At 48.8% G+C, this 23,543-nt stretch overlaps 1 protein-coding gene across 1 annotated transcript; it reads right to left on the reverse strand.

Annotated features, from left to right (window-relative positions):
* Positions 1–945: 945 nt before the first annotated feature.
* LOC142566276 (visual system homeobox 2-like) lies at positions 946–22,295 on the reverse strand. Its single transcript, XM_075677160.1, has 2 exons — positions 21,926–22,295; positions 946–2,596 (listed from the first exon to the last, which is right to left on the reverse strand). The coding sequence occupies exons 1-2, from the start codon at positions 22,211–22,213 to the stop codon at positions 2,519–2,521; spliced, it is 366 nt and encodes a 121-aa protein (XP_075533275.1). The 5' UTR covers positions 22,214–22,295; the 3' UTR covers positions 946–2,518.
* Between the last annotated feature and the right edge of the window lie 1,248 nt (positions 22,296–23,543).

A 23,543-nucleotide genomic window follows, 5' to 3' on the forward strand; every position in this document is an offset into this window, starting at 1 on the left:
CCATCCATCCATCCATCCATCCATCCGCGTTTCGGCAACCAAGTAAAGGGTAATTGAAACTGTAACCAGACAACCAGGAGTCGTCAGAAAGAAAGTGAGAGAAACAGAGACAGTTAAATGGATGCAAATAATGCAAACAAAAGGGACCGTGGAGATTTTCAAGACTGAGAAGAAAGAAATCAGAAGGGAAAATCGGTGCGATAACACAAAAGGCAGTGCCTTGTTACTTCAGACTCGAGCCGCTTGCCTAAGGACGAAAAAAGTACCGGAACAAATATTTGGAATTAGATGAGGCATGTGTATGCTGCAGCAAAAATCTGGATGCCACTCGGCGCATCATAATGGAATGCGAAGGGATTCACCCAGTGAGAACCGTAGGTAAACGCACACCGTCCAGAAACGCTTGGGTTTAAAGTGGACAGAAGAGTCAACCGGTCAGCAGTCGCGATGAGCAAGAATTGGGGCGAACAAAGCAGGGAAGAGGTACGACCACATCTCTGGCATTCATAGCTAGCGGTATACAAGGTAGATTTTTAAGAAAAAGAAGATTAAAGAAATGTATGCAAAAATGCTAGGTAAAAACATGTATAGCATACCTGATTAAGTCAAGCAGTTTAGGTGACTATTTGTCACTGCCCCGTTTCAAAGGGGATGCCATTAAATCAGTATCGTCATCAGCGTGGAAAATTGGCAAGCAAATATTTGGACATCAGGGGGGGGGGGGGCATTCCAAAAATCATCGGTTAAGAAAAAAGGTTAAAGAAACAGAGAGGGGTTTGTGGAAAATAGGAATGCAGACGAAATCAGCACTGGGAACATGCAGAACTTTCACGTAGGAATTTGTCAAAGAAAATATCTACGATAACTCTAGGGGAACGTCTTTGTTGTTTGAAGCCAGGACGGGGGTATTGCGGACTAAGACGTACCGAGTCAAGTACCAAGGGATTGTCACGTCATTTTTTATTTTATTTCTGAAATACTGCGTACACGTAGTCCAAGCAGGGAGGGCGTCATATGGTACATAAAATGAAAATAAGATTGACAAAACAAACCATAAAGTTACAAGATTAGGATGTGGATTCAATTATACGATCCCATTCGGTTACAGTTCAAGGAAAAAGAAAAAAAAACTTATGTATAATTAATAAAGGAAAAATGATCCATCCACCCAATCGTAGCATTTGCTGCAATGGAAACCCATACGGGTTCCTCGAAAGAAAAGCCTCGCAGTTGAAGGACAATTCGTCGTGGTCCGGGACTCGAACCCGGGACCATCGCCTTTCCGGGGCAGCCATTGAACAGTTCAGATGTGTCCTCCTTGAGCGAAAAAGTTACTGTGCTCGAAGCAGTGTGACGCATTTCTTTCGCTGTAAGCACCATTAATAAAATTCGCAGAACTGGAGGTGTTCTGTAAAGGCTGCGACGGTTAACGTGAGTTGAATGCTGCCAGCAGCAGACGACACGCGGAGCGAAAGTCACGTGAGCAGGGTGTATCTCGATCGCAGCGCCGCCGCGGGCTCGCTGCTTTGGCGAGCCCATGGAGTTTCCAAACTGCCCACTGAGCAGCTGTGTGTACAACACAGCCATAATACATACGCTGGTTTGCATAAGCCGAATTGTCAGTAAGTGTCCAGCGAAATCTACTTAGCTGGGCGCTGACAAACGCCGACGGTCTCATCTCGTTACAGTGGCTAGATTCTAGCCACTGTAATCTCGTGTACCATCGATGCGCGACGCCTGCAACGCCACTGGCGGCGCTCACGCCAGGGTGGAAATAAGGGACTTTAGGTTGGGAGCCTTCATCTCTACATAAATTCTGAGACGCCTTCCTCCTGCTATCTCTTTCAGTACCTCGCCTTCCGTCTAAGCTGCCATTTTTTTGTTTATTGCGATATCAATTATTGACACTCCAGGCGAATTTCCGCTGTCGGCGTGATATTCCGTATAAAGTCCTGGTGCGATAACAGTGCGGCCGCGCGCCATGTGCTGTAGGTGCGAGCGTAAGCTTGCAGCGAGTGTCCGCGGTCATCGAGTGAGATGTGTTCATGTTTGTCTGGTGGCGCGTGACAATTCGCTTGTAAATTCAGTTAGTAGGGGAATATTTGCAGCAGTTTATGCAGGCGATAAAACGACTAACCTTACTTCGTATAGCTGTATAATAATTTGCTATCGCAGTCAATGCTTCGCATTTCGGTTGAAACTGCGTCTTTTAAGTGTACCACATTGCCACATTAACATAGAATAATTTCGCTCTACGCAGTCGCCAGCTTTCAAAGCCGCTCCGTGATTTATCACTAACCGTCTTTTGTCTGTGCGTAAACAGGAGTTGCAGAAATAGTGTTTATTGCTCCACGAGCGTGGACGCCATAGTCATCACGCCCTGGTCGGTTAGTACTTCCGCAATGTGCGTTATCCGGTGCCTGAAGTAGGCGTCCCTTTAGTGTGTGAAGATGTCTTTGGCTCGTGTCTCTGCATCGGCTGCCGACCGCATCTGGTAGTGCGGTAGCGCCGGTCCACTTCACTGGTTCACCATTCTGCCGTTGGCTGGCAGGCCCTGGGACACTCGCCAGCGCGCCAGTCGGTTCTCGAACCACATCTGCGAGCACCAGATATCATCATTATGCAACAACTAATAATTGCTACGGTTTGACGTCCTAAATTCGAATATGACAGACGACGTATATGTAGTTGAGAGCCCGGTTGAATTTTAACTTCCTGAGAGTTTTAGTATAGCGTTTGCAGCCAAATGTAAACGTATTACGTAAGTAAATAAATAGCATTGTCGTCACTGCATGCGCATACTCCGTACGCTGTTGGGCTTCTGCGGTTTACGTACGCTACGCTAACGTATACATACAGATTTAGCTTAAGGAATAGCGTCCCCAAGCAACTTCTAATATATACGCAAAAACGCAAACTCCATTTACCTAAATTTAGGGACGCAAACCGCGGGCGTACAGGAAACCCGAAGCGGTACAAAAGAACGCTAGTAGGGTGTGGCGCTTTGGGGGCGCAAAGGCATTTTCTTTGCGTTGCAAAAGGCCTTTGCGTTCTTTTGCGCTCTCTTTAATTGCGTTCTTTCGTAAGCGCGGCGGTTTGCTTCCCCTAACTTTGAATGCACAAACGTACGTTACAGAGCTATTTGGAACACCACTCCCCTGCGGCATTAAAAATGGGGTTTTACGTGCCAAAACCACTTCCTGATTATGAGGCACGCCGTAGTGGAGGACTCCGAAAATTTTGACACCTGGGGTTCTTTAACGTGCACCTAAATCTAAGTACACGGGTGTTTTCTCATTTCGCCCCCATCGAAAACTCCCCTCGGCATGGAAGAAACACCATCGTGTGTTTCGTGTCACATTGGGCAATGTTTAAGTGTATACGCTAAGAGATAGCGTTGCCGATCCAACATGGCGGCCCCCCGTTGGCCCGCGCTTCAGCGTGAATTCTCGTGGCTCTCTCGCTTTCGTTGGTCGCCATTAACTGTTATAATGAGTTTTCGTTTTCTCGAACTCATCTGAAACGTTCGTGTGAGCGCATAGCGCGTCCAATTTTTTTTGAGATCGTTTGAGGATCTTGGTGTCCGTAGGCTTAACGAGACGCGTCGCCATAAAAATGACAGGCTGGTTGCTAATAGATTGCCTCATTTGAAATTATGGACATTGCGGCCTATTGCGTCCAGCAACAGAAGACCCCATAGCCATTTAGCCTCGACGGTGGGTCACCGCAAAACTCGTTTTGCGGTGACCCACCGTCTGACCATTCCGTTTGAATCGCTTTGGATCTATTTTATTCCTTCCATGAGTGGACTGGTCTCCTGGGCTGAAAGTTGTTCAGCAGCGGGATAAGTACCCAGGGGTCGTTTGTTCATTTTACAGCAGTATTGAATGTATTGAGAACTTGTTGTTAATAGCCGGGACATCACTAGCAATGAACACTGATATTACAGCATCCATCATTTTGACATATTAACTAGGGCATTCCTAAATATTGAACACTGCAGCACCACACAGTAACGATATAAAAATAAATAAAACATGGTATTGTGCGATCTAACAAACTGAGAAAACAGAATAGAAGCATGTGTACATGCAGAAAAAGATATCGTTAGAAGAAATAAAGCGAGAGCAAAAAAAAAAAGATTTTAATTTCTCGTTTTGTCACATAAACAGATACAGATAACAATAACGCACGTAACTTCTCGCATCTGGCATCGATACAAATACTACATGCTAACAAAATGCATTTCCAGTTGGTTGTACGTGGGTGTCACTCAAATTACTGTAACTTGTTCGAGCTTTAGCCGCAGCACATTTTTCTTCCCCAGATATCCGCGCTATTGATCCACTAGAAAGTCTGTTACACAATAGTCAGTTCATAGGATTTGTCAAAGGATCACACGAAGGTAACGAGTGTATAGCGTGAATGTCTGAGCGTTAAAATGGCTGATCTCTACATGCGCAAAATTGGGAAACAGGATATCACACAAGAAGAGACACACAGGGGCTCGCTATAATGGCATCCGCAATAGTAAGTCTGGCACCTTGCAGGTGTTTATTTTTAGGGCAAGAACGCACAAAGCTGAGATACATTTCTGCACCATTGTTAGGGAAAAATCCTCATGGCAGCACGAGGCTAGCCAATTTCTGCTAGAACACTTAAAATCGTTGAACGTTAATGACCCGTTTGCGACAAAAAGAAAAAGCCTTGGAGGTCTCGCGTTTTTTTGAAGGCGACCTTGCGCCTGGGTTTGGCATTCTAGGTTGACGTACAGGACCTGTTTTATTCCGTTTCTCATAGTGTGCTTTTTAAATGCGTTAGAACTTGCATAGAAGAGAACTCTGAAATTGAAGTTCAGAACTCTACAGGGTCGACTGTAGACAACTCAATGACTGTAATAGAATTTCATTTGAAGCGCACTTTTATAGATGAAACTTGCCAAGGTTGACGACTGGGCGTGTTGGTATAGCGTATTAGAGGTTGGATTGCGCAACATTTTGACGAGACACAGAAGAGAAACACACACCCACAGAGCGCTCTGCGGTGTGTGTTTCTCTTCTGTGTGTCTCGTCAAAATGTTGCGCAATCCAACCTCTAATACACTGTTATAGGCTTTGACAAAGGCCTGTTCCTGCAGAGACAAGATATATGCATCGTCCCTTGTGTAACCCTTGTGCTATGTAACATTTTTTAGCCTATGACGTACTAGTTCTGCGGAAACCCGCAAGGTGCAGAGAAGTAAAGTAACTAACATTACTTCTCTCCACCTTGCGGGCTTCCGCAGAACTACTACGTCAAACTCATGCATTTGCTTCGTGTTGTCGACAAATTCGACTTCGCCCTGCCATCTGCTAGCCGCCTGGTTAGCTCAGATGGTAGAGCGGCTGCCCCAGAAAGGCGGTGGTCCCGGGTTCTAGTCCCGGACCAGGACGAATTTTTCTTCAACTGAGGCTTTTTTTTCGAGGAACCCGTATGGGTTTCCTTTGTAGCAATTGCTACGAACGGGTGGATGTCTGATTTTCCCTTTATTCATTTTTTAGCCTATATTGACCGTGACCTTGTTACTGCTATTAGTGACGGTGATGTTATGAAAGTGTCTAGATGCGTGGACGATTTACTTGTTCATAAGAATCAAACTAGCACAACTAATTGCACTAGGGTTGACAATGTTGAAGTTTCACGACTATGGGAAGGGTCTAACTTTCAGCCACGAACTGCCATCCAAAGGATGTTTACAGTTTTTAGATTTAAAGCTCACCTTCAGGGAACACCACGCCTCTTGGGCGTACTGTGCGCGACCTAAGAAAGCTTTACTGCCGTACTCATCCGCTCATCCGACCCTCAAGAGGGCAGTCGCTTCCTTGTGTTTGGAGTCGGTCCTTACGAAATCGTGTCCTCACGAGATGCAGGCCAGTTTCCTACATCAGATTAAGAGATTAAAATCAGCTGGGCTCCCACAGTGGGTGTTTGCAACGGTAGTTGAGACCCTCCTGCAGAAGTTTAAAGGCCGCTCACGAAAGCAGTGGCAGAAGGAACCAGACGTCTTGCGTGAAAAAAAAAAAAACGCTAGTGGTTCCTTAGTTACAGAGGCTTACGTAAAACCTGAAGAAGGCTGCGAACCATCACGGCATAGGCATGGTGTTTTCGGCACCGCAAAAAGTTGCGCGGTTGTGTTCGCGTATTTCACGCGATGAATTCAATTGGATTGAATTCTGAGGTTTTGCGTGCCAAAACCACGATGTAATTATGAGGCACGCCGTAGTAGGAGACCCTAGATTAATTTTTATCACTTAATTGGGGCTCTTTAACGCACCCAATGCACGGTACACGGCTGTCTTAAAGCGAAGCTTTCTTTGCCTCTTCCTTCGACTTTACCACTGTTGCTGCTGCTTCTGTGGGCTGCTGTGGCTGGTGCTGTCGCGCACACCGCGTCAGGGGCGAGTAAGAGAGGAAAGGCGAAGGGAGAAACTCGTTTTCACCCCACCGCGTCGAATGTGCACAATGCCCTCTGGAGCATTGTGGCTGTAATTATCCGTGACTCCCCTCAGAAACTGCAGCGCTTCCCTTTCTACTAACGTGCGAGGCCAGAGGGGACGCAGATAGAACTGTAGAGACGAGAAGAAGAGGAGAGAGAGAAGAGGCAGTTCCTATATAAGAGAGGGGGGAGGTGACGTGAGAAGGCAACGAAACAGGTAAGCTTAAGTTCAAGGTACGGTACGGCACGTTGCTGCTATTTCTGAAAAATAAACGCCGTGCAAATATGTCAAGCGGACTAATTATGCAGGGCGTGCAGAAGCAGAGCAGCATTAATTAAAGCGCACCGCATTGTCCAGGCGACATTACGGACGCTGTCGACCGTCAAATCAACACTTCTGTGCCCGCCACGCTAGCTTTGCGGCTATGGCATTGCTAGAGGTCGTGGATTTTGTCCCAATCGCGGCAGCCGCATTTCGACGGGGGCGAAAAAGAAAACACACGTGCACTTAGATTTCGGGATCACGTTAAAGGGGTGGAGACATCAAAATTTTCGTTCATGCGTTTGTTGATTCAAACGTTGCGTCATGCTTCAGGGAGCACGATACACACAGCGGGATTCATATATATCCGATAAATAATTTAATAATAGCATTATTATACCGAGCGATTTCGGTTTCGGTTTCTGGGCTCCGGGGGATGCTATGACGTCACAGAGGAGGAAACGCAACATGGCTTGGTCACGTGGCCCACAAAAGATAGTGACGTAAAACTATGCTGCGTCGTCTGCTCGCGCATACGCGTGCTCTGCCAGCAGAGGTCAACCACTGGCGATTCGAAGTGCATGTCGCGATTATTATAATTATTGCGAAGAGCGACAACAACGGTAAGAAAATATTGCGGCTTGTGAGAGTCGGTGATTCATTCCGAAGCGCCGTAAGCTTTAGCTTTGAAGTGAACCGGAAAAGGCCTAGTGACGATATCGGCGGTGAAGCTGCCGTCGATGCCAGAGCGACCACTCCTCGGTCGCTGATTGGCCGCTTCGCCGTACGGCTGCCGCACAAATGGGTCCCGGGCCCGTCCTCTCTACGGCAAGGAAATCTCGCCGTTCGCGAGCAAAACCGCCGTCACACGGGAGCCCGCGAACTGCAAACGGCGTGCGGCGAGTTTCCGTGCCGGTAACGTGGACGGGCCGGTAACGTGGAAAGGCCAAGCGAAGGAGAGTCCGCTCCGAGCTGCCGAACTACGAGACTATGCGAGGAGAGAAGCAGACAACACGAACGCCGCATATCCTGGTCCCTTTCGGAGTCGGCCGGCTAGTGTTACACTCAAACGTGTAAAGGCCCGTCCGCAGGGCAACTCGCCGCACGCAGTTTGCCGTTCGCGGGCCGGCGTGCGGCGTTCGTGTTGTCCACTTCTCTCCTCTTGTGTCCGTGTCTGCACGCCTTACCCCTTCTTTGCATTAAGAAAGAATTTCTATGTGCCTGTAGCTCGGTCGTAGTGGAGGCTATGCCCGGTTGCTCGGCTCAGCAGGCTCCGTAATCGGCATTTCATCGCTACTCATCATACGTCACGTTTTTGTGCTGGTGTGCTATGACGTCAATATTTTCGTTCCTCCTCTGTGACGTAGTAACTGCCGCGCTAGCGATGGGTCTCGACTACGAGAAGGAGTTTTTAACGACTTTTTGGAGCTGAATTAAAATTATTTTGAAATGTTTGCAGCGTCCAATACCTCGTTCTGGGTGTCCTTGCATACAGAAGTAGCCTACAACATGCTTTTTATAGCCTCAAAATTTGGTGTCTCAACCCCTTTAAAGAACATCACGGTGTCAAAGTTAATCCGGAGTCTGCCACTACGGCGTGCCTCATAATCCGAGTGTGTTTTTGGCACGTATAGCCCGCCCCATAATCCAATTCAATTTTAATACTTCTGCCACGATGCGATGTGCCATGTGAGGAAATGACAACGCTCAGCCCTGTCAGAAGTTATAAAATATGGCGCACAACAACGCCTCAAGCAAACACCTCTCCCTGCGTGTTCTGTGTACTACGCAGACAAACAGCAGTGGTGCACGCAAGGTAACGTTTAACATCAACTCACCACTCTCGTGTTAGCCTAAACGTTGAAGAAATTGAGGGTTAGCTGTCAACATCACCGCTAATTGTCGTCAATCAAAGCATCCAGCACGGAAAGCTTCGCTTACATCGATTCCCACAGTGCGTGGGATCTGCATAATTTTTGCATTTCACCCCCGTCGAAATGCGGCCGCCTTGGCCTGGATTTGACCCGTGCATTCGGGCTTGACAGCACAAGGCCGAAGCCACTACGCCACCACGGCGGGTAGTGGTTCTCTTCCGTTGTCGATTATTACTAGCACCTAACATTTTCGACCATAGTGCATTATCACCCGCCGTGGTTGCGTATAGTGGCTGACGAGGGCGCGGGATCGAATCCCGGCCACGGCGGCCGCATTTCAGTGGGGTTGAAATGTAAAAACACCCGTGTACCGTGCATTGGGTGCGCGTTAAAGAAGCCCAGGCGGTCAAAATTAATACGGAGTTCCCCACTACGGCATGTCTCATAATCAAATCGTGGTTTTGACACGTATAACCCCAGAATTTGATTTAATGGTACATTACCGCACTGTAGTTCATTTATGGTACGCCAAGTGTGAATTTATTGTTATTGATGAGTTGTTTTATTGTAATTCTTTTAATTGTGTAATCCCACTGCTATCTTGGTCCTAATCAGCACCGATAGTATCTGTAAAAAAAGAAAACGTTAGAACCTGTTCGACCTGGGCCGATCATGAAGGTGGTATAGCTTCGCACAGTTTCTACGTGCAACTGCTACGACTGAAGTACTGCGGAATGTGGGCCGATCCTGGAGATGGGGGGGGGGAGGGGCAGTCTAACACGGCTTCTCAAAGCGCGAGCTGCCACAAAGAAAGAACACTAGAAACTGGCACGTGAGCGAGTGAGTGAAAAAACTTTATTGCAGGTCCGGCGAGGACGCGAACTCGTCGCGCACCCGGCTAGTCCCACGTCGGGACCGGCAGGTCTAGCCCACCGGCCCGGTCGCGGGCACGCCGGACAGCCAGGATTTGCTTTTCTAGAGCGGGGCTACGCAGAAGCGAGTCCCACGCCTCCTTGATGAACTAGGGGTATGTCGTCCCGCACTCCCAGAGCATGTGCGCTAGAGTGGAGGTCTGCCCGCAGGAGGGGCACGCCTGCCCCTCCTGCGGGCAGGCGTGCCCGCAGGAGGGGCAGGCCTGCAGGCCTGTTAGACTGCCCCTCCCCCCCCCATCTCCAGGATCGGCCCACATTCCGCAGTACTTCAGTCGTAGCAGTTGCACGTAGAAACTGTGCGAAGCTATACCACCTTCATGATCGGCCCAGGTCGAACAGGTTCTAACGTTTTCTTTTTTTACAGATACTATCGGTGCTGATTAGGACCAAGATAGCAGTGGGATTACACGCGCGATACACGTCCGGGTAAACCTCCTGGAGAACGGACAGACACGGATACGTGCTGGTCTGCAGAAGTCTAAGCGAAACGGCTTGCGCCCTATTCAACTTGGGCTGAGGAGGTGGAAAGACCCTTCTAGACATGTAGAAGAATTTAATAATCTCGTTGTGAGTAGCGGGAGCGTCCCTGTGGCCGTAGGGAGGAGGGGAGTCGGTGCTTCGTGCAGAGGAAGCGCGGTCGGTGAGGTCCGCGCAGCCTCGTGAGCAGACTCATTGAGGTGGGGAGCACCCTCGACCGACCGTACGTGAGCGGGACACCAGTGGATTGAATGATGCGTGAGAGCATATCGACTCGAGCTGCTAAGAAGACGAGCAGCTTGCTTGGTGATGCAACCCTTCTGAAAAGCCCTAACTGCCGTTTTGGAATCGCTATATATCTCGGACCCACGACCGACTAGCAGGGCGAGGGCGATGGCGGCTTGCTCGGCGACTCCGGGGTCTGAAGTGCGAATGGAGGCGCTATTGGAAATCTTGCCGCTGGAGTCGACCACAACGATGGCAAATGTCTTACCATCGCTGTACTCCGCGGCGTCGACGAAGCTTGCTCTGTCTCGTTGCTTGATCTGTTTGAGGATCGCTGCTGCTCTGGCCTTGCGTCTGCCCTCGTTATGGACGGGATGGACGTTTCGGGGCACAGGGGCCACTTCGAACTTGTCTCGAATGCACCTAGGGATTGAGGTACTGACCATCGGGAATCCCGCAGGGTGGTAACCCAGCTCTTCGAGGATGTGTTTACCTGCCGCTGTGGTGCTCAGGCGAGTGAGTTGCGCACGTTCTTGGGCTTCGCAATCTCCTCGGCAGTGTTATGCACCCCCAGCTTGAGGAAATCCTCGGTATGGGTCCTGATGGGTAGCCCGAGAGCCCTCTTGACCACTTTGCGGATGAGAGCGTTGAGCTTGTCTCGCTCCGCTCTGAGCCAGTTGTGCATAGAAATTGTGTACGTACAGTGACATAGTACGAAGGCATTCATAAGCCTGAGGAGATTGTTTTCCTTCATTCCTCGGTGCCGGTTTGCTATTCTGCGAACGAGGCGGAAAGCGTTGTCCGTCTTTGCGATGATCTTGAGGAGAGCCGTTCCGTTCCCGCCGTTGAATTCGACAAACATGCCCAGGACCCGAATAACGTCGACCCTGGGTATCACCCCCCGTCACGAGTGAGGAGACTGATGCTGCTTCCGGAGACTGGTTTCCAATCTTTGGGTCTGCCTCCCTTCTCTTTTCTGTAAAGCAGAAGCTCCGACTTGGCGGGAGGGCATCGAAGTCCGGTGGGGCGGAGATACTCCTCGATCACGTCGATCGCCTCCTGCATGGATTCTTCGACTCTGCCTTCGCAGCCGTCGGAGCACCATAAGATGATGTCGTCGGCGTATATGGTGTACTTGACGCCCTCTACGCGTGCCAACCTCTCGGTAGAACCAATCATACAGATGTTAAACAGTGTGGGTGAGATGACGGCACCCTGAGGAGTGCCCCGCCCTCCGAGGGGCACATCGTCGGAGCGGAAGTCCCCAATGCGAAGCTTGGCCTTCTGTCCGTTAGAAAAGAGCTGACCTAGCTATGGAATCTGGAACCGAGGCCCAGGCCTGAAATTGTCTTTACGATGAAGCTGTGGAGCACGTTGTGGAAAGCTTTCTCGAGGTCCAGACCGAGCAAAGCCTTGACGTCTCTGGAACGGCCATCCACAATCTGATGCTTTATTAGCTTCATTGCATCCTGCGTCGAGAGTCCGGCGCGGAAGCTGGCGACGTACACGGTCATAGGTTTGAGATACGCCGAGATGTCCTGCTGTTGGTGCGTCGTGGAGCTCTTCTAGAACGGTGGAGCGAAGGTTTTTAGGTATTACAAGTAGGAACTCAGAGCCGTCTGGATGAAGGTTACGACGGTACAGAGTACCGTCGCGGAGGACGAAGAGGCGTAGAGTAGCATCGGCCGGAGAGTGCTCAAAATGGTCGATGAGTGCTCTGATGTAGGCGCCACGGCGTTGCTCATCGGCGAAATGAAGCAGCTGTGATACAGAGAATACGCAAGAAGCACTGGCAATATTGGAGGAGTCAGAGCCGTCAATAGGGTAACGCGACAAGCTGTCAGCGTCTTGGTGCAGGCGGCCAGACTTGTACACCACGGTATATGAAAATTCTTGTAGCCTCCAAGCCCATCGACCAAGCCGGCCTGTAGGATCTTTTAGCGATGAGAGCCAGCAGAGAGGATGATGGTCAGTGACTACGGAAAAAGGGCGACCGTAAAGGTAAGGACTGAACTTCGCAACCGCCCAGACAACAGCAAAGCATTCTCATTCCGTAATGGAATAGTTGCGCTCCGATGGTGCTAGGAGGCGGCTCGCATAAGCAATAACGCGATCCTGTCCACGCTGACGCTGGGCTAAGACGGCACCTACGCCATGACTGCTGGCATCTGTACGCAATTCTGTAGGGCATCAGGGTCGAAGTGGGCGAGAATGGGTGGTGAGGTTAGAAGAGTGACGAGACGAGAGAAGGTGGCGGCCTCTCCAGTGCTCCACGAGAATTGTACGCCTTTCTTCAAAAGATTAGTTAGGAGTCTAGCAATTGTCGCAAAATCTGGAACAAAACGACGGAAGTACGAGCATAGCCCTACAAAACTTCGAACGTCTGCGGCTGTCTTCGGAACCGGAAACTCTGACAGCGCGAGTTTTGTCGGGATCAGGCTGTACTCCGGAAGCGTCAACGAGATGGCTCAGAAGAGTAATTTGCCGGTGGCCAAAACGACACTTGGACGAGTTAAGTTGCAGCTTCGCCTTTCGAAATACATCAAGTATAGTTGTGAGACGTTCAAGTGAGTGTCGAACGTTGGCGAGAAGACGATGACGTCGTCGAGGTAGCAGAGGCATGTGGACCATTTGAAACCTTGGAGCAAGGAGTCCATCATACGCTCAAAGGTGGCAGGGCGTTGCATAATCCAAACGGCATTATTTTAAATTGGTATAGGCCATCAGGTGTGATGAACGCGGTTTTCTCTCTGTCCATATCGTCAACAGCAATCTGCCAGTATCCCGAACGAAGATCAATAGACGAGAAATAGCTGGAACCGTGCAGGCAGTCAAGGGCGTCGTCTATACGTGGGTGCGGGTAGACATCCTTCTTAGTAATGTTGTTCAGATGGCGGTAGTCTACACAGAAGCGTCACGTGCCGTCCTTCTTCTTAACCAACACCACAGGTGACGCCCAGGGACTCGAAGAAGGCTCAATGATGTTGTTATCTAGCATTTTGTTGACTTCGTTCTGAATTACTCGGCGTTCCGACGCAGAAACTCGATACGGTCGTCGGTGAATAGGCGTAGCATCGCCAGTAAGAAACCGATGCTTGACCGCGAGCGTCTGGCCTAAAGGGCGATCGTCGTTGTCGAAAATATCTCGGTAGGACGATAATACTTGGCAAAGCTCTTCAGCCTGCGCCGAGGACAGGTCCGTCAAAACCATTTTCCTTATATTGGGATCGGCATCCGAGGCTGGCGCGAGGGGCATGCTAAGCTCGCGAGAACCATCGGTCGATAACGCTGCCGCGTATTGGTCGTCGAGACAATCAACGGTGGCAAGGCAAATAAATACCTTGCGGTAGAATTTGCTTTGCCAATCCAAAGTTACAGACAGGCATGCGAATGCGGTTCCCAGTAATATTAAGTATACTGTGAGGCACTGTAACGTCATACCATATTGGAATGTCGGGCAGAGGAGTGACGAGGTACTCGCCATCAGGAACTGGTGGGGTAGACAACAGTTCAATGTAGGCTATTGACTTTGGCTGCAGGCGAAGAAAGCCGGTGGGACGTAAGCGGCAGTAGGGTGCGTCAGAAGGTTCTGCGAGCATCGGCAACTCAAGGCGAAGGGTACTGGAAGAGCAGTCAATAAGAGCAGAATGCGCGGAGAGAAAATCGAGGCCGAGAATGAGGTCGTGGGGGCAATGGCCAGTTACGGTGAAGAGGACAGGAGTGTGGCGGCCGGCGATGCTGACGCGTCCCGTACACATCCCGATGATAGGCACAGTACCGCCATCCGCAACGCGGATGACGCGTGCCGACGCTGGGGTGAGGAGCTTGTTCATCGTCGTCGGAAGGCAGCACTCATAATAGAAAGAAGTGCTCCTGTATCGATGAGTGCCGTGACAGGATAGCCGTCAACGTCAACGTCAAGAAGGTTTCGCTTCGTCGGTAACGTGAGCAGAGGATTTGAGGGCAGGGTCGACAACGTAGCTTCACCTCCAGAAGCTTCAGTGCCTAGTTTTCTGGCTGGATCCGGGAGGCGATAGGCGGCGAAGAGAAGCGACGGTGTTGGGGCGAACGAGACTGATGGCGTCAAGGTGAGGGCGAGCGGCTGTAGCGAAGGTTCGGAGCAGGAGCATCAGCGGCAGTGGATTCATGGCGGGTGGTATAGGGAACGGAAGGTCCAAAGGTGCGGGAATAAGCGGCGGCGTATGTCCGAGGAGCTGGTGGCCATCGGTTGCGGCAGTGACGAGCGACGTGGCCAATGCGACAGCAGTGGAAGCAGATCGGCCGGTCATCAGGGGTACGCCAATCGGACGGGTTGCGGCGAGATGTGGCGGAAAAGGACTGCCGAGGACGAGGAGGGCCGCTAGAGAACTGGGGAACGCTGGGTTGAGACGTGGAACACACGGAGTTCAGACCCATGTTCTCAAATTCCTGTCGGACGATGGTCTGAATCATCGCAATGGTAGTTGCTGGCGGATCGGGAGGCGTCGTGGAGAAAGCTGGCGAACAGGCGGCCTCGAGTTCGCGGCGAACAATAGGGGTGACGTCGCCACAGGTGGTGGTCTGACATGGTCGACCCTCACATGTCGACGTAGCAGCAGTGTTGGGTAGCCGCGTGATGTGGTGTGTGATACGGCGGATCTTAGCTTGTTCAAGGCGACGGCATTCTTTGATGATGGCGTGGATAGTCGAGACGTTGCCGAAAACAAGCAAATTGAAAGCGTCGTCGGCGATGCCTTTTAGAACATGTGACACTTTATCTGTTTCGGACATAGCATTGTCAGCTTTGCGGCATAGAGCCAAGAAGCCAAGGATGTAGGAAACGTATGGCTCCGTAGATGACTGAACACGAGACACAAGAGCCTTTCTCACGGCAGCCTTGCGCCAAATGGGGTCGCCGAACAGTTCCCGTAGCTTCTCTTTGAAACTGTTCCAACTGATTATCTCGTCGTCATGCACTTGGTGCCACACGCGTGGGGTGCCGCCGAGATTAAAGATGACATTGGCGAGCATAATCGTTGGGTCCCACCTGTTATTGGCACTAGCGTGTTCATAGAGCTTGATCCAGTCGTCAACATCATTTCCCTCCAGGCCAGAGAACACACCTGGGTCGCGATGTGGAGCGACCGTGACGATTGGAGAAGTGGGACAAGCCGAAGCCGTTGCAGAAGCGGGCGCGTCACCGGGAGGCATGGTGACAAGCTCGGTGTGCCGACCACTTCGGAGTTTCGTAGTGAGGACGGGGATCGCTGACCTCCACCAGAATGTTGCTTGTGGAAAGACACAGACCGAAGAGGCTATTTACAGGCTATTTACTCTGGAGCCAGACAGCCACACTCGCTCGCGCGCCAAGCGCACCGACCAACTTCATGGTCGTTCTCGCGGCGGCTCGTCTCTTGAGCATCGCTCGATGATATCGTAATAATATATACGATGAAAGCTTTTAACCACTGCTGCTGCATTCTGTCCTGATGCTCCTTCTCAAAAGCCAGTTCTCAGGTTTCGACAGCAGTGTGAAAGGTGAAAATATTTCTTGTCCCGATCGATCGACCATACTTCAGGGGTGCGGAAGATGAACACCCTGGAGTATATCTCAGAGCAGCGCGTTTTCTTATGTGTTTATTCAAGAAAAAAAACAGTCGCAAAAAACAAAAGACAGGAAGAGAGGTTCGCACCACAAAGAGTTGTGGTGTGAACCTCTCTTCTTGTCTTTTGTGACTAAAGTTCGAAAGGATCAAGCGCTGCTCACGGGAGCGCGTAAGATGTTGTATTCGTCTTCACTCTTCTCTAAACGCCTGAGGAAGACGCACTGATTTGAGCTATATTCCTCGTGCTTCACCGTTCCTGAAGCCTGGCCACCCTGTACAGCGATAGGTTTCGCCTTTTACAAATATTGCATATTAGAGCGCAGCTCTTAGGCGACCGTTCCTGCGGCAAGCGTCGGCGGCGTAAACGAGCGAACGAGCAAAGCGAGAGATGAAAGAACGAACGCGGAGCGGGAGATGAAAGGACGGGAGCCGCGAACGGCGGATACCAATGAGAGCGGCCCCTTCAGTGACGTGCGCGCGGGAAACTGGTGTCATGCGGACCCACCCGACCGCCCGATGCGTATTCGCATCTGGTCTCAGCGGGATGGCTCCTTTCGTACTATCGTCTGCTCGCGTCAGCTCTCGCTCGCGCTTGTTTGGTTTGCTTGGTTTGGTCTCGTTCGTGCTTGTTTCGGTTGTCATGGTTTACGATTGTTTTGTAATCTCATTGTATGCACCACACGAATTGTGTAGTACTTTCTGGAAGCCACGCGGCACTAGCGATTACTTTTTATTTATTTATTTACAGAGTACCTAGATTGCTACTAAGCTATTACGTAGGGGGGAACAAAACATAACCAGTAAAACAAAAGAGCTTTTGCACACATATATGATCACAAACAGAAGCACTACAATAGCATTTACAGAAAGACATACAAGTAAGGTGAAACAAACAGGTTTTCAGGATATATAACACATACAGTTGTTGTACAAGAGCGCCGTCACAGCACATAATAGAATAGTTCGTTATTTGACACATTTTCTATATCATTTGATAAACTGTTCCATTGTCTAATTGATTTGGGGAAAGAAGAGTAGTAAAAAATTGTCCTGCAGTTGCAGGCTGAGATCTTGTTGTTATCATAGCCTGTCGATATGTAATTTGGTTCCAGAAGATAGTTATAGCGATGGATACCTGTCTGGGGGACTCTTATATATTCGGTGCAATAGTTTGAGCCTTAGCTTCTGCCTGCGTGTCTGTAGCAGATGCTACCCTAGGGTGGCCTTCATTTCTGAAACGCTAGAGTACGGGCTGTAATTATTACAAACAAACCTTACTGTTGGGTTCTGTAGCTTTTCCAGTCTATTAATGAGGTAATCTTGATAGGTATCCCATATTACACAGGAATTATCAAGTATTGTTCTGACATGTCAGAAATATAAAGCTCCTTTAACTTCGCGTGTTGCCTATTTGAAATTTCTGCGAATAAAGTGTAGGATCTTACTCGCTTTTGCTATGACAGTGTCAATATGTTTATGCAAATCAGTGATTCGGTGAAATAAACTCCTAGATACTTGTATTCCGACTATATGTCGATAAGCGTGCCATTGATGTTATATCGGGGCTGAAACTTGGACAATTTTCTGAAAAAACTTACGCTACTGCACTTTTGAAAATTTAAATTCCTATTCCATTTTTTACACTAGTTCGCTACCTTATATAAGTTTGCTTGCAAAGTATGTATGTCATATTCAGCAGTAATTTCTCTCTAAATCACACAAGCATCGGCAAATAGTTCCATGGGTGATGTAATTAGTTCGACAATGTCGTTTATGTAGATTAAAAATAACAAGGGGCCCAGTACACGTCCCTGAGGAACGCCCAAAGAAAGTTATTGGTGAAGATGCGGCGTTGTTTAGGACGACATACTGTGCTCTTCCGTTTAAGTAGTTTCGTATCCAATTTTGAACGTTTTTGTTTACATTACTGCAGCACGCTTTACGTCTAAGAGCTCATATGGGCCACAGTACCGAAAGATTTTTGAACATCAATAAAAACCGCGTCTACCTGACTGTTGTTATCAATGGCTTTGGATTAAAAATGCTGAAATTCCATTAGTTGTGTGTTGCAGGAATAACCTTTTCGGAATCCGTGCTGGGAGGGTGTAAAGAGAGCGTTTGAGTCAAGGAATGCAGATATGTTACTATACGAAATGTGTTCGAATATTTTGCAACATATCGACGTTAGTGAAATCGGCTTATAGTTTTCACTGAGTTTTCTATCGCCCGATCTAAAAACTGGTATGACGCTTGCTGTTTTCAAATCTTGGGGTATCAGGTTTGTTTCAAGGGAAAGCTTATAGATGAGCTTTAAATACGAAGCAATGATGCTATGGCACTCTCCAAGGACCACTGGGGATATTCTATCAGATCCAATTGCTTTTGTTTCATCTAAATGCGTAATAAAGAATCGACGCCACTAACATCTATTTCAATGTCTGGCATCATATCGCCCTGATTGGTGTTGTTCAAAAGCGAAGTCTCCCCAGCAGATACCTGCGAAAACACGGATTGGAAGTACTGGTTAAAGCATTCTGCCCTCTGACAGTCTGACGTCGCGGGTTTGCCGTTAATAGTTAAAGATGGTATGGATCTGTCTTCTTTTCAGTTTTGTTTTACATATTTCCAAAACCATTTTGGGTTTTCTCCCAAGTTCTTGTTTAATTTACACTGGAACCTTCGACGAGTCATATATAAAATTCAGCGCGCTTGACCCGCAGATCAGATTTTCGACGATCGCCGACTCTGCTACATGTCTCTCTCAAATTCATTGCCTCAATATATCGCGAAATGAAAACACGTATAGAGCGGCATTCAGATTTCGCATTAGGGCCAATCGTAGTCACCGGCGATTTTTTTCCTGGTGCTTCCATTGATGTAGCCCGTTAAAACCATATTATGAACTAGGAGAGTAAGCAGAGGTTATAACAGACTTATTTCGATATATATATATATATATATATATATATATATATATATATATATATATATATATATACATATATATATATATATATATGTGTGTGTGTGTGTGTGTGTGTGTGTGTGTGTGTGTGTGTGTGTGTGTTTGTTTTGGTAAGATCATCGCACGTGGGTTCGTAACCCACCTGCGGCCAGTCGTTTTTCATCCACTTTGATTTCCATTTATTTATCACTTCTGTAATTCGAAGAACTACAAGTAATTTCCCCTATGCTGTCCTTCGTGTCACCGTTTGTCCTCTTTTTTCTGACGATATATAGATACACACTCTACCACTACTTGCCAAGCACATTGTGTTACCAGAATATATATATATATATATATATATATATATATATATATATATATATATATATATATATATATATATAGCGATTCGGAGCAAACTTAAGAAGAAATGTTTTTCAGTTTTACTTGCATTGCCGAGGTGTTCGAGCGTGGTGTCGCAGAGATAGCCACATTCCATGCTCATAACTGTTTAGAGCAGGAAAAGAAGGAAGTGCAAGTGGGAACGCGCTTTTCCAACAACCGACGGGGCAGTATTACGGCGCTCAAAAGAATGCAACGCTCGAATGCGCACAAATGCCTTTCCGCCCGCTTTGCGGCCACCGGAAGGAAGCACCCTGTCTCCTCGCCATCAGCACGCCGATGGACGGGGAACGCGCTCCAAGCTCAGACAGTACGGGAAAACATGACGAGCCGCCTAACGCGGGAGACGTTTCATTGGAATCCTGGATATCGGGATGTGAGGGTGTATGCGGATAACTTGAAGAAATGCGTTGAAAACATTATCACATACATTGGATTTTATTTGCAAAAGGATATATAGGTGGGCTAGTTGGTAACGCGTAATAATATGGGCTTATGGGGCTAAAAACACGAAGGACGTAGAAAAAGAAACAGTTGTGAGTGTTGTGACATCAGTTGTGAGTGGGCGGGTGTGGTGTGTGTTCCTTTTTCTACGTCCTTCGTGTTTTTAGCGCTCTAAGTTTTTATTATTATGCTTTTCTTTGTTTACATTGTTTCCTTCATTGTGCTTTCGAAGAGTGCTCAATAAAGCCATCTTCAGCCTCACTAATGGACGGAGTGCTCCCTTATTAGCTTCCCGGTGACCCGCAAATATAATTAGGTATGCATACAAGGTCACATCCTTATTTGGGCATTCTCGCAAAGTGGTATGATAAGCTTGCAGAATAGGAGGAGCACACTGCAGCCTTGACTTACTCCTATACCATATGTGCGCTGCGTAAGGACGAAGCTTTATGAACTCGCTCAACTGTTCATCCCTTCTAAGCAGTTTCCTATCAGTCATTCGTAGGGATAGAGCGCCCATACTTTAGTTCCATTTCTTTAAAAACTTGCTTCTGGTAGTCCCTTGCGGGCTTGTGACACCGGTAGCATGGCAGTAAAAACAGCCTTTTCTTTAGAAGCTTAGTTTGTAATGCACATACGGAGATGGAGTCTTAAATAACGTAATTTCAGTTATCCATAACGCGGAAATTCTTTTCAGGAGGAAATATTAGACAGGTTACAGGCGTGTGACGCAGATAAGCACATGAAGTGCGCGCAGAAAGCGTACGTTAGACTTCGCTGACGGACAGTGCAACTGTCCGTGATAGTCACGGTGAGACGAAAACAGTGCAAAAGATTTTCTTTGTACACTCGGTTGCTTCCTGATTTGAAATACACACGATGATAATATGGATATTGCATGTGTGTTTCGATTGCCGTATTACGTTTGTCTTTCCAAGATGTCCACTTTGGTTTTCATTACTTCGATCTGACGCAGTTCAAAAGCGCACGAAGTACATAAAGTTTCAATCACGCATAATTCATAGCACATACGGCAGTACGTCTTGCAACGTCACCTGTCTCCTGTTATTAAAGACAGGGAATTCTAGAAAGAAAAAAAAAATTGCTGGCCAATATCAGAACATCAGAATCTATATCCGATCATCGCCAATCGGGCAGTTAATAAAACGCACTAATTAGTTTCCTAATTGGTAATGTGAGCGTACGTGCAGCGATTGCGGAATTGAAGGCATGAGAGCGAGAAATTTTTATGATATCTGGTGACTTTTACGTAGCGACAGGCCTGACACGGTACTCCAGGTGAGATATGGTTGAAAGAAAAGGGGGGTGAAATAAAAATTAATATGCGCCGACACTAAGAATCTTGTAGGCACGATGACACCAGTTGCGGGATGTCCGGGCCCGAACTTTCGGCGAAATGCACTGGCGTTCTGCTTAAAATTTTCTCAGAGACCTTTACTTGAGCACTGCTGGACAAACCTCTGCGTAGCAACATTATATTTCGTGATATATTTTGGGATGGAATATCTCGGAAACTAGTGGCAGCCTAAGGATACCCATCGACTGGACATGCGCACGTTTGAGCACTGACCGATTTCGATTCCGCAGTCGCAGCGTGTGTCCCAAAGTGATTGAAAGGAAACTTAGTGAATATACCCAATCAGCGACCTTACTGGGGCGTGTTACAAAAATTCTAGATCGCGCCAGTGCTACGAGAACGTGTTCCAGCGTCGAATGCTAAATTTAGGCGAAAAAGGAACAAAAAAAAAAAAGCGGGGTGACGGGGAGACGGGAAGGAATTGCAGCCAGGAGAGCTGTAAAAAAATAAAGTCGCAATTTCTCTTTTCATAAATGAATCTCGGTCCCTTCTGCGAGCGTCCGGTAGTTATTTACTTTTAATCAATTCGCCATTCGTCTTCTAGAAAGAGTGGCAATAGCCTCGTGACGAGCGTAGCAGCGCAGGAGATTTGACAAAGTGTTAGGCGTCAGTGCAGCGAGGCACAGCGTAGGCAGTAATTGCCCTTCATTGCGCTCAGTAAAGCAATGAAGGGGGCTAGTTGGTGAACGTTCATGGTTATATTGCGCTTAGTTTTACACTGACGATATTAAATGAAGGACAGGACGTGGACGGACGTAGCGCAAGTCCGTCCACGTCCTGTCCTCCTCCACCTAATATCGTCAGTGTAAAACTAAGCGCAATATAACCATGAAAGCGCTGTTCAGCAGGTCGTCGCATTGCGTGCAGCTTGGCTCGCTCGAGGTTCCCCGCGATGCCGTCGGCAGGTAAACGCGCGAGCCTCACCTTGACGGCGTCGAGCGGCAAGCCCGTCTCTGCGGCCAGGATTGCCAGGTCGCTGAAGTTGGGGTTTCGGTTGTGCTCGAAAGCCGCTTCGAGCTCTCGCTCCTGGAAGCCGAGCACCATGGGCAGCCGGTACGAAGGCTGCAGGTGCGCTTGGATCGCGGCGCTCGTCATTCTGCGCGCGGCGCGCGGAGACCACGGCTTTTCAAGGGCAGCGCTGCCGCCCGCGCTGCTGGCCGCGCGTGGGTCGCCCGTCGCCTTGACCGTGGGCGAGCCGCGACCCAGAAACATGGCCGCCGGCGAGTGCCTTCAAAACAAACCACGGTCGCGCCGCCCGCTCGCGCGGCTGCAAACAACACCGCCCCTCTATTCGTCATTTCGCTGTGACGACGAGCGCGGGCCGCGTGCGGAAGCGGCGTCACGCGGATGCCCGCAAGTAGGAGCCTTTGTGCGGCGTGCAGCACCAAGCTTCCACAACGTCGACACAGACGCGTTCTCGGTGAGAGAGGCGAAATGCATTCCCACAGTTCCGGTGGTCCGCGCAGCAGCTCAGCTACAGCCATGCTATTGGTAACGCGAGGAAGCAGCTTTCTCCCGACGAGCGCCGCACGTATTTTTACGCAAAACACTCGGTGTACTGTATCGTCACGTCTCAATTTCGCGAAGTAATGGATCTCCGCTACACTACAGGAGCCTTGTGCTTGCGCAGTGTGCACCCGCAGGTTTTTTTGTGTCCCGGTCATTCATTTCACACCAACGGATCCAGCACTTTTTTGAAACTTCGCATATTCAATTCAAATAAGAATGTACGTTTCGGCAGCTGCGTGTAAATGAATTACCCTACCCGCCTCACCCGTTCAGGCAATTTATCAAACGTTTTACTGTTACATAGCAACGTTTTCACCTTATTTAAAAGCCGGTTCGCACTGAGAAGGGAATTTTCTCTCGGCAATAAGTTAATCACTGACTTATGATAATGCTGTTTTTCGCCAGGGTTTGATTTGCTCTGTTTGTAAAAGATGATTTCTGCGACCTAATTAGGTGGGTAAAACAATATTGCCTTAGATACGCGTGGTTAAAATTGACAAAGAGCGATAATACCGCCAAATTCGCGCACGCACACACACACACACACACACACACACACACACACACACACACACACACACACACACACACACACACACACACACACACACACACACACACACACACACACGCACACACACGCACACACACGCACACACACGCACGCACACACACGCACGCACACACACGCACGCACACGCACACACACGCACACACACGCACGCACACACACGCACACGCACGCACGCACACACACACACACGCACGCGCGCGCGGTCGGACACGGCACTCAGATGCGCTAAATTTTATGCTCACCTTTTATGCTCATGCTCGATGAATGGCAAGTTCCTGCATCTTCGTTAAGCTCGCTTGAGGTCTGACGATCTTCGTGATTCTCCCCGCTGAATGACTACGCGGTGGTCGCCCTTAGCCACGTTTATAAAGACCGCGATCGAAAGACCCCCCCCCCCCCTCTCCCCTCGTGATCTCATAGGGAATCTGAGAAATTCTTTGGAATAAGTGCAATCTCTTT

The sequence above is a fragment of the Dermacentor variabilis genome, unplaced genomic scaffold (assembly GCF_050947875.1).
Source record: "Dermacentor variabilis isolate Ectoservices unplaced genomic scaffold, ASM5094787v1 scaffold_12, whole genome shotgun sequence".
Taxonomy (NCBI): domain Eukaryota; kingdom Metazoa; phylum Arthropoda; class Arachnida; order Ixodida; family Ixodidae; genus Dermacentor; species Dermacentor variabilis.

Excerpts from the sequence above, each read along its gene's own strand:
- LOC142566276 (XM_075677160.1), bottom strand. The coding sequence starts at position 22,213 with ATGTTTCTGGGTCGCGGCTCGCCCACGGTCAAGGCGACGGGCGACCCA. Across the intron at positions 2,597-21,925 it reads TGCCGCTCGACGCCGTCAAG|ATGTGGTTCGAGAACCGACT; the intron begins GTGAGGCTCGCG and ends TGGTGCTCGCAG.